This window comes from Manduca sexta, chromosome 23 (assembly GCF_014839805.1).
Source record: "Manduca sexta isolate Smith_Timp_Sample1 chromosome 23, JHU_Msex_v1.0, whole genome shotgun sequence".
Classification (NCBI taxonomy): domain Eukaryota; kingdom Metazoa; phylum Arthropoda; class Insecta; order Lepidoptera; family Sphingidae; genus Manduca; species Manduca sexta.
This window is the reverse complement of record NC_051137.1, coordinates 9,055,509-9,065,928: the sequence shown is the minus strand read 5'-3', so window position 1 is coordinate 9,065,928 and position 10,420 is coordinate 9,055,509. Positions and strand designations below refer to the sequence as shown.

The window sequence follows — 10,420 nt, the reverse complement described above, 5'->3', positions numbered from 1 at the left end:
CAATTTCGCTTAAGTCATGGATTGACTCCGTGAATTAAAATGAAATGAAATTGCCACGAAACGCGAAAATCGTAAATTGCAATTTGTTACCGAAAATCGTTTCGCACTGCGATGAGACTGATCTGATTACCATGCTGCAACATTTTAGTTTATTTTTCGCACTTTACACAAAATTTATATGTAAACGCGGACTTAACGCCGTAGATATTTTCTATCAGTCTATTTTACAAATACTACATGCGAAAATATAGCTTATTATTAAAGAGAAAAAAAAAATCAAATGAATAATAAAGAGTAGTTATGTATCTATCAACCCACCTCATAAAGACGATGGAAGACTAGAGAGCTTTGTTTTATTGGACTGAACTATATGCTATGTTTTTGTCAATGATGCACCGAAAGTGATTATTTTTAATAAAAGGAACAATATTAACAAGCAAAGACTAAAAATATCCATCATCCAAAACATACATTATTTCACTCAATTCATTACATCAACAACTTAAATAAACCAAAAATTGATTTTAGACGGGTGCTTTGTCTAAGTGTACACACATTCAGGGTGTTCACGCATTTATATATTGAATTTGTAGTCATTTATTTAAGATTATGATCATTAATCAAAATTTTACTCAAAAAAATGTATTTTGATAATTTAGAATCTTAACTTGATGAATAAAATTTAAAAGTACAAGCAATTCTAAGTTTAATTAGCTTGCGTCATGCCAACTTCACCTTCATAATAATAACAGAATTTATTACACTAACAATTAGGTAATTAGACTGCCTCGGTGGCGTAGTTGTATTGCATGCCCGGTACAATAGCGCTCTGAGGTCCTGGGTTCGAATCCCGGGTCGGGCAAACTGATATTTGGGTTTTTCTGCTCAGTATCAGCCCGGAGTCTGGAATTTGTACCCGATATGGCGATAGGGTCGCCCCCTATCACATCATGGGACGGAACATACTTGGCGAAAAGTGGGTGCCCTAGTTGCGCCTCTGCATAACCCTTTGGGGATAAATGCGTGATGTTATGTATGTATGTATGTAACAATTAGGTATATTAATTGCAAACTCGATTTAAATGAATTCTTATATCGAGCAAAATACAATTTGAATGTATAATAGGAAATGTAACAAATGATAAAAATTATAATATAATACTTGGCATAATATTCTTAATTTATTACATTATGTCCGCCTATATACATTATTTGTATATAAAGTGCATAAATAAAAAAAATAAAAATAATTTATTTAACACATCATGATGTGTAAGTAAAGTTTCTTTGTTCAAATTTAATTAAGAACTCTGCTCGTCACAATAATTTCGCAACACTTGAAAGTAAATCACTCTAAATACTACTTTACATTGCATTTATTCTACAATCATTCTAAAACAAGACCGACCATTTACAATGTGACGTACTGACATATAGGTTTGTAAATACGCATAGGTGCAATATGAGCGGTGGCCGGCGCTGAGGGAATGCGAGAAGGGTGAAAGGTGGCCGCGCCGCGCCGAGCCATACCGCCTCGCGCGGCGCGGTGCGGTGGCGCGCTCACGCACCGGCCGCGTAGCGTGTGCCGAAATCTCAGCTGTTGCCGCGCTGTCTACAGGGTGCTCACTGATGCGGTTTTGTATTTTTATTAGTTAACTCCTTCCGCGTTAGTCTTCATTCGAAATAAAAATAAAATAGGTGTTTGGGCCACGATGTGCAAGTAATCAAATGAGGTTAATGAAAAATATTTCCATCGAAATCATATTGCGATCACAAATGATCTGTCACCCGATTGGCTGTTTTCGTCTCACATTTTTATCGTATAATATGTAAAATAATTGAACGCACAAAACTATTTATAGAGCTTAAAAGCTCTGTTGATTTTTCATTTTATTTACTTGACCGTAGGATTTTTTAAGAATTACTTAAACGAATTGTTAAGCTCTCTTTTGCCTTTCTAATAGAAATGTTTATTTATCTTTTTTTAATACAACTGCTAGAAGTAACAATAAACCAGTAAACTATCTTAAATATTTTGATAAAGTTAATTTCAAAATATATTTTGAACAGCCTGTATACTCGTTCAATCCATCTGTATTAAAAGTGTTTATAAAAGCATTCAACAGCCCTGCGCGCTTTATATAGAAAATCCTACAGCTATGCTATTATTTAAAATTAAACTACTCACCTACCTGCAAGTATTCTTTCTCGAAAACCAAAAGAGCATACATACACTGAATATTTTCAACGTAAACTGAATCGTACGGTAAGTAATAAATCTAGGCAATACTCAGTTCGAACCATATACCAAGGGTTGTAAAGTTCAACTTAAATTCCCGACGTTTATAAAAGTGCAATTGATATAGAGCGTATGTTTTAATTTCAGAATGACATCGACACGTAGATTGAAACCGTCTCTAACGACGTTTTTCTTTTGAGAACGCAAAACAATGAATGGGGGAGACCCTAATCGTGCCATTCATTTCTGAAAGGTATCAAGTCCGTACAACAAAGTAGGCCAACTGCAGGGGTTGTGGAGGTACATACGGCGTTGTGTGCCGTAGAACGGGCTCGGTGCAGATGTGCGATTCGGGTACAGACATGTGATTCTGCACGCGCAGCCAGCTGCCGGCATAGCTGTGCACTGATTCAATACAATGCAGGGTCAAACTCTGCTTGTGGGTGCCTTCGCTTTGTGTGACGCTATGTGTAGGTAAAGCTTGACAAACAATGATACAATTCTACAAAGGTACGATGCTCAGGTGTTCGTCACCGTTTTGCGTTATTAATAATTTCTGATAATGTATCTGTGTCGTCTGTGTCGTATAGTCGTAATATATTCAGATGATATAGTTGTATGAAATGTTAATTCAGATCAGCACAAGACTAGATACATAGTTTCCACTTCTTATCAATTAATCTCAAGCATAAAGCAAGCAATGTTATTAATCTCCTCCATAAATCTCACTTCTATACCTAATGTGGTAAAGTTTAAACAAACCAATTGTACTAATTACTTATTCAATAATATATAAGGAATGCGAAATTTAAATACAAATTTATAAAGCGCACTTTCAAATGTATTTTTGTTGTTTTATGATATTTTATTTGTAAGTTGTCGACTCTATATTATTACTCTCGTCCATCACAAATTCGACCATCCAGGCTACAGTTCTAATTCTTAATTTACTGTAGCTAATAACTTTAAAGCAGTAATGGAAGTAATAAAATGAAATATTTCACAACGATGATTTATAAAAACCAACGCTACCTCAGTTACGAGAACAAAATGATTCGCCAATTGTGCGACATTAAGAGCGGGCTGGCGGCGTGTGTGCAATGCTCGGTGCTCAGTGCTCAGTGGTAGCACCTGCCCGCGGCACCCCTGTCCATCGCTATTTCCGCCATAGCGCACGGCGGCGGCGCGGCGCGGTGCGGCGGCGGCGAGCCGGCAGCGCGACCCCAGCTCGTGCCGCGACCGTTACGCACGCGCCCCTGCCCCGCGACATGCCACCTGGCCGACGCAGCCGCCTCCTGCCGCCCTCCGCCCGTCGCCCGGTTCCAACACATACCACTTGTATCGTAATCATTTACCGATGACACTAAATGACATTTTTATGCCGCCTCCAATAAATGTTTTTGTCGTTTTATGTCTCAATTTCAGAGTCACACGAAACGATGAATAATTTATGTAATGAATCAATTTTATTTTTTGTTGACGTGTGCATTTACTAGTTCGTCTTGGTAATGAGTGATAATTATTGATGAGTCATAAAATATTGTTATAAATAAAACGCTATAAGATTTTATGGAGTTATACTACATCTATAGGTACTATTGGTAGCTAATATGTAGGATGGATGGTTTGTGGGTCCCACAAAGTTTTTATCAAATTAACTTCATCGGTACGTGCCGCCTGCGGTACGAACTGGTGAGGCTCTGGCGACTCATCAAGCCCTCCCGAACTAGAGACAATCCAAACCTTCCAAAGTCCTACGAAGTTAGGGAATAGGTACCTATACGAAGAAATGAAATATTTCCAAACTAGTGAAAGTCAAACATATTTGATGTGATGAGTATTTCTTACTCACTTTTGAAGACGTTCTGATTATGTTGCTATTTAAAAATGCATAACATAAGGTATCTATCTACTTCCCAATGTACAAATAAAGCTACCTACTCACCGTTTTGATTCAATTGAATCATTTACAAAACGCATTATTAAGATAAATATCACCCAATAATAATAAACACAACACAAACGTGTTTATTTAATGAGCCACTATAAGTGAGCATTATCAAAACGCCATTCATTTCGATATAACGATTTGTTTAAATTGTTTACCGCCGAATATCTTCCGTCGCCGTGTTTATGTTTCCCAGGCGTTAATTGAGATAAGGTTTTCATTCATTCACAAGGTCTCGAGTTAATTAGGTAATGACTGACGGTTTGTTTATTATATAAGAGTATCATTAGCACCTACTTATGGTTCGAGAGCTCGCGATTGTTATTGTTGACCGTTGGCTGCTGAGATTAGTCACAGTAATTATCATTATAATGGTATTGTTGGTGTTGATTATCGATTCCTCGACACATGTGGAGCTGAGTCATCCCTCAAGGAGGCGAATTTCACCGGATATCATTGTCGTCGAGGCCGCACAAATTGACCGTTGAACTGTATTTGCAAGTTCATTGTGTCATTATTTCCTGAATACATTACGGCGTTTGTACATACACTAACATGTTTGCACGATTTCCGCAGGTGACAGTTACTGTTGCTTCCGTGAGAATACCCAAATTAGATGGTGAACAAACTGACCTGTGGGAATTAACATTGGTCCCATAAAGACATAACAAAGAGTTATTGGACGTTAGGTTCCGGGTTGCGAAGGGGTTGTGAACGTACGAGCACCTTGTTCGGTTTGATTCACACAAGGAAATCTCTTTGTTAATGTTTCATAGTAGGTACCGTACGTAAACAGGTTTATTACAAAAGTGTTCGTAATTATTATTAGTACTAAGCAGAATTTAAAAAATGCTAATTTATCGGACGGAAAACGTGAGGCGTCAATTTCGTGTCAGCTAGTTTTACAGTAGGTATACAAAAACATCAATAGTCATATGCTTTATCAATAAGTACCAAGTTAATGATATATAATGTTTTATTTTAAGGATAACGAATTTTGATTTTTTGAAACGTTTAGGGATAGTTTACCCTCTTTTATACTTCGTATTTAAATAAACGGATTTGATATTACACAATCAACCACAAGTATCAGCAATGTCGTCCAAATTAAAGTAAGACATGATTAGTCTTACTTATAAAAAATTCGCAAAGCTGTGCTTGGTTACGTCTTGACTAATCTGCTCTTAAATTTTTAAACAGTGCTTAACTTTTTCATAATCAAAAACTTGGGCTACAAAAACAAAAACGATGAATAAATGACCGAGCAACACATAGCGAACTTTACATAAGAGCAAATAATAATTATCGAAATCCATTTTTGATAAAAATAAAAGTACCCCGCCTTTATAATATTTAACCTCAAAAGACAAACTTAATGATTTCTTATGTTTACGCGAATGTTAGACATTGAAATTAAACTAATTTTCGGATTCTATCGCGGTGTTACAAACTTACTAGATCAGCTGTAAGTGAAAACCCGTCATCTTGCCTCTTAAGTAGGTTTAAACTAAAAACTGATGATGTTGTTGACAGCTATTTAAACAATTCTTAACCACCTCTTAACGCTAAAACAAGTTTATAAGTAAGACTGGATATGTAATACAATATCGACGGGATCCTACAAATGTTGGTCAGATGTGATAAATGAAGGATTTAATTTAAATATGTATACATACAAGTGTGTTGATTATTAGCGTCAGTTTAAGTGTGACACCAAGTTCTTGCAGTCTAGAGCATAATATATTGTTACAGATAATTCTAGTATCAGAACTATGTCTAAAGAGTCACATACGTCGTAACGTGCGTGGTAGGTATTCATCATTGTGCATGTTCCTTAACTCGACAACGAGACGTCATTGACGATAAGTGTGAATGTGAAGATAACAAAAGGCGGACATTAGGTATGTTTCATTTAACACGTAGTGTGTACGTGTGACATTGTCTGCAGATATGTCGATGCTGATGCTGACTTCGCGACATATCTCTTTGTGATTTATATATTATATTTTATTTAGTAATGGCAGGTGAGATCTGAGTCTGTAAACAAGGAAGTTCTCTTAAAATTAGCCAAACTAATAGAAATTAGTAATGTAAATAATTTCTAAATAGCTACGAAAATCTTTCGATTCACAATCATGTACCTACTCGTAAACAAATATCGCATGTGTCAAAATAATATTTGTTCCTTAAATCCTCTTTATCAATATCGAAACTTGGAGAAGCTATATTTTATTTGTATAATATTTCTTTAGAGCCTAGAAATACGTTAATTAGCTATTTTGTTTTGGTTAACGTAGAAACGTCATCGTTGAAAAATAGGGCCATTTAATACGGGTGTTATTTATGCGTTGTTAAATGTTATGTAATTTTAAATAAAAATTTCGCTTACGTTTGCATCCTCTTTTAGATGTCGTTGACCAAACTGTTATTACATAACTGTATTTTTTTGCAAGGAAGCTAAATTTGCTTTACGCATCAACAACTCAGTTAGTGCTAAATATTAATTTGATAATTGGTTACCACACAATTATAATATCGGGACGTTGGCAAATTTAATATATTACGCAATACATCGAAAGCAAGCAAGGGAAGAGGATTTTTTTAGTAAAGAGGCCAAGGTCAATAGCAATAACTATGGTCCAAGTAAAAATAATAATTATACTAACTAATAACTGTGTGTCATCGAGGTTTCATGTAACATGCCTTTTGCGATAAGTAGGTCGGCGTTGGGTCCAATATACATACTTCCATACATCATGCACATAATAGTATTGTCGCTTGCTCATCTTTCACCACCTTTTAATTATCTTAAAGTTTGATTATTGGTGATCTGGTTCGGTCTTATTAGGTACATTTTAGATTATCCTAGTACGGTATTTCAAAAGCAGTTTCAAAATCTGTTTATAGTTTATACTTAGTTTTATGATGTTTTTGGAACATGATGTATTTATTTCCTTGGTCTTTCGGTCTACTATAACGATGACATAAAAATTGCTAAGTAGATTTATAGTCTCACCTCGTTTGTTTTGGACCTTTTAGATTTGCAATTGTGCACTACTGATATTAGTTAAGGCGATACCTCAAGGTCCATTTTCATACATTTTGTTTCACCTTTAATCTGGGTAACTAAACAAGTATTGGCAAGTAAAGAATTTAAATTCACGTCTAGCTAGTGATTAGTTCTCGCAGTTGAAAGAAAAACGTAAAAATAATTAATAATCATGGATATTTCGGCCTTTAAAATTTAATATGACGAAATTTTAAAGGCAGAAATATCCATGATTATTAATTATTTTTACGTTTTTCTTCAACTGCGAGAACTAATCACTAACTAGACGTGAATTTAAATTCTTTACTTGCCAATACTTGTTTAGTTACCCAGATTAAAGGTGAAACAAAATGTATGAAAATGGACCTTGAGGTATCGCCTTAATATAAAAAATTCTCAGGTCTTTAGCTAGATATTCCAAATTTAAATAAAAAATATCGTAACTGAAAGCAAACAAAGACGTCGGTTCTGGCTGCAATTCACAAAGACGCAGCGGTTCAATTGAAAGGTGCTTAACCCCGAAAGTTACGCAAAAAATTCTATTCGTTTTCAGCGAGCAGACGGTGGTGATGAAGCTGGGCATATCGCACTGAGAGGCAGCGGTCGCACCGGGTGCGGAGGCGCAGGTGCCGCCGCCGCCCCGCGCCGCGCGCCCTCCCCGCCGCTCCCCGGCGCCCGCCGCCGCCGCGCCGCCATTGGCCGGGGCCCCGCGCCCTCCACCGATTGGGTACGGCGCACGTGCGAGGCCTACCCGCTGCCACCTGGTCGTGAACTGACGGGGATCGCTTTATAAGCATCAACCTTACCTCGCTCCGCACCACTTGATCTCCAGACGGCGACGAGTGTGCGTGTGCGTCACTCGCGTTTGGAACACGAACCCGCTATAACGACTCCGGCGCAAAGTTGTGATGTTCGGACTGCTGTAACTCTAGTGACTTTGTGATTTGTTTTCGAACTTTGTCGTTGAACGTTTATTCATTAGTTTGTGTATTGTGACTGCTGTGCAAGATGCTTGTGGAGGATTCGCAGAGCCGCGCTATGTTAACGAAGAAGTATGCGCACTGTCCGCTGAAGAAGCGACCGGTGCTGGTCCGGGAGGAGCGGCCGGCGACGCCGCCCACCACGCCGCCTCACCCCGCCCACCTCGCCACGCGACTTTATTACGATTATAACTGTAAGTATTCCTCTCAGAATTATTAACATTTAATCAATTAACATACAACTATGTCTCATCTACAAAATATGTAACTTGATACTGATTATTATTATTAACTTTTTTGTAAGCACTGGCACAATATTTTAAACATTTAAACATTATAGGTAGTTTTTGTTATTATAGATGAATAATATATTATTTGCGGAATTTTGTAATGTTAAAATCATAACTACCCGCAATCAAGAAATGATGTTTAACCACAATGTATTTCAAATGAAATGATACGATTATTTATGAGTGTTTTCTTATTGTCATCAGGTGACACAGACAATGATGAGCCACAAAATTTAAGTACTAAACCAGAAGATCTATCTAAGACTGGTAATTATCCCAGCAAAGCATCGTCACCGATATCGGCCGCGGTTGTGAAATCGGAACCCCAGGACTGGTCGCACCAACCCCTCGAGTACTTGGCAGCATGCCGCGCCCGGCTGGAACCCGTGCCCACGGAACTCGCACGTCCCACTCCTCAATACGCGTACTTGCCAACACTCTACGCACCCTACCCCATGGAGGAGCTGTACCCGGCAGCACCCGTGCTGTCCACTCCCACGCATCCGCAGCTATACGCGCGCTACTCACCCGCGTCGCCACCGAGCTCCGTATCGCCACCTCCTTGCCCTGAAGACTTACGATCACCCGGCTCCGTTTCGTCAGACTCCGGAGTATCAGTGTCCGCCCCGCGTCGCCCGCGTTATCAGTGCCCCGATTGTGCCAAGTCATATTCCACTTACTCGGGCCTCTCAAAACATCAGCAATACCACTGTGCAGCTGCAGAAGGTAGCCTCGCGAGGAAATCGTTCAGTTGTAAATACTGCGCGAAAGTGTATACGTCGTTGGGTGCGCTGAAGATGCACATCCGCACGCACACGCTGCCATGCAAGTGCCACTTGTGCGGGAAAGCGTTCTCGAGGCCGTGGCTGCTGCAGGGACACATCAGGACGCACACCGGAGAAAAGCCATTTTCTTGCCACCACTGTCGCCGCGCGTTCGCTGATAGGTCGAACTTGCGCGCGCATCTTCAAACCCATTCTGATGTGAAGAAGTATTCATGCTCGGGGTGCGGGAAGACGTTCTCGCGCATGTCGCTGTTGAGCAAGCATCTGGAGGGCGGGTGCGGCGCGGGCGGCAGCTCCGCGTACGAGTTCCGCGGAGAGCACGCACCTCACCACGCTCTCCCCGCCCTCCCCACTGCGCCCGTGCACGCCTATTGAAAGACTGAGCTCCTGCAGGATCCTCGATCTCGAATTTAGTTGTATGTTACTAACACTCGCAGTTTCACGAAGGTAACATTACAGTCGTTATATTAAATTATTCTTGTATAGTTGTTGTAAGTCGGTTTGTGTGTATACATAGTATTTGTATAATTAAGCGTGTGTGTAGTGTAAGGTTCGGTGTAAATGCAGACTGTAATTGTCCTCTAGTGTAAGCTACCTTAGGTTATTCCGGTCGCGCTCCTGCGACTGCACTAGTCATATGGCATTTGCCGAGTGTCATACACTTATTAAAAACTATATTCTTATCCTAAGCCATGTACAAAGTGCCTTATATATAAATGAGTAATATATACATTGAAGAAATTATAGCAGTATGTCTTAAGACGATATTTTTTATAAAATATTAATACAAACAATGAGGCTATTGTTAAGCTGATTGCTAAATAGCGTTCCTTTCTGTTACCTCTAAACGCAGAAAATAAAACATTTAAGAAACTTTAATTTGTGTATTATCTTGAATATCCTTATTATACCTCCTTACTTCTGTAAACCTAGCTTGTTTGCAATCTATAGCCACATATAACCAATCCAAAAAAGACTCATATTTTTTTATTCATAATACATATAAAAAAACATATTGAACATAATTAAAACCTCCAAAATTATAATATTATCAACTAATAGACGACAAATGTTATAATATGACGAACATTCTAATAACTATACAAAACTGTGAAAAACTAGACTAGCT

At 38.6% G+C, this 10,420-nt stretch overlaps 1 protein-coding gene across 1 annotated transcript; it reads left to right on the top strand.

The window, feature by feature from the left end:
* Positions 1-8,025: 8,025 nt before the first annotated feature.
* Positions 8,026-10,170, top strand: LOC115446027 (zinc finger protein SNAI2). The gene is made up of 2 exons (XM_030172569.2): positions 8,026-8,410; positions 8,711-10,170. Exons 1-2 carry the CDS (start codon positions 8,245-8,247, stop codon positions 9,664-9,666), a joined length of 1,122 nt encoding a protein of 373 aa, XP_030028429.1. The 5' UTR covers positions 8,026-8,244; the 3' UTR covers positions 9,667-10,170.
* Positions 10,171-10,420: the final 250 nt, after the last annotated feature.

What these genes read in the sequence shown, in the direction of transcription:
- LOC115446027 (XM_030172569.2), top strand. Translation starts at nt 8,245, where the DNA reads ATGCTTGTGGAGGATTCGCAGAGCCGCGCTATGTTAACGAAGAAGTAT. An exon ending in ACTTTATTACGATTATAACT is followed by an intron (nt 8,411 to 8,710) that starts GTAAGTATTCCT and finishes TATTGTCATCAG; the next exon opens with GTGACACAGACAATGATGAG.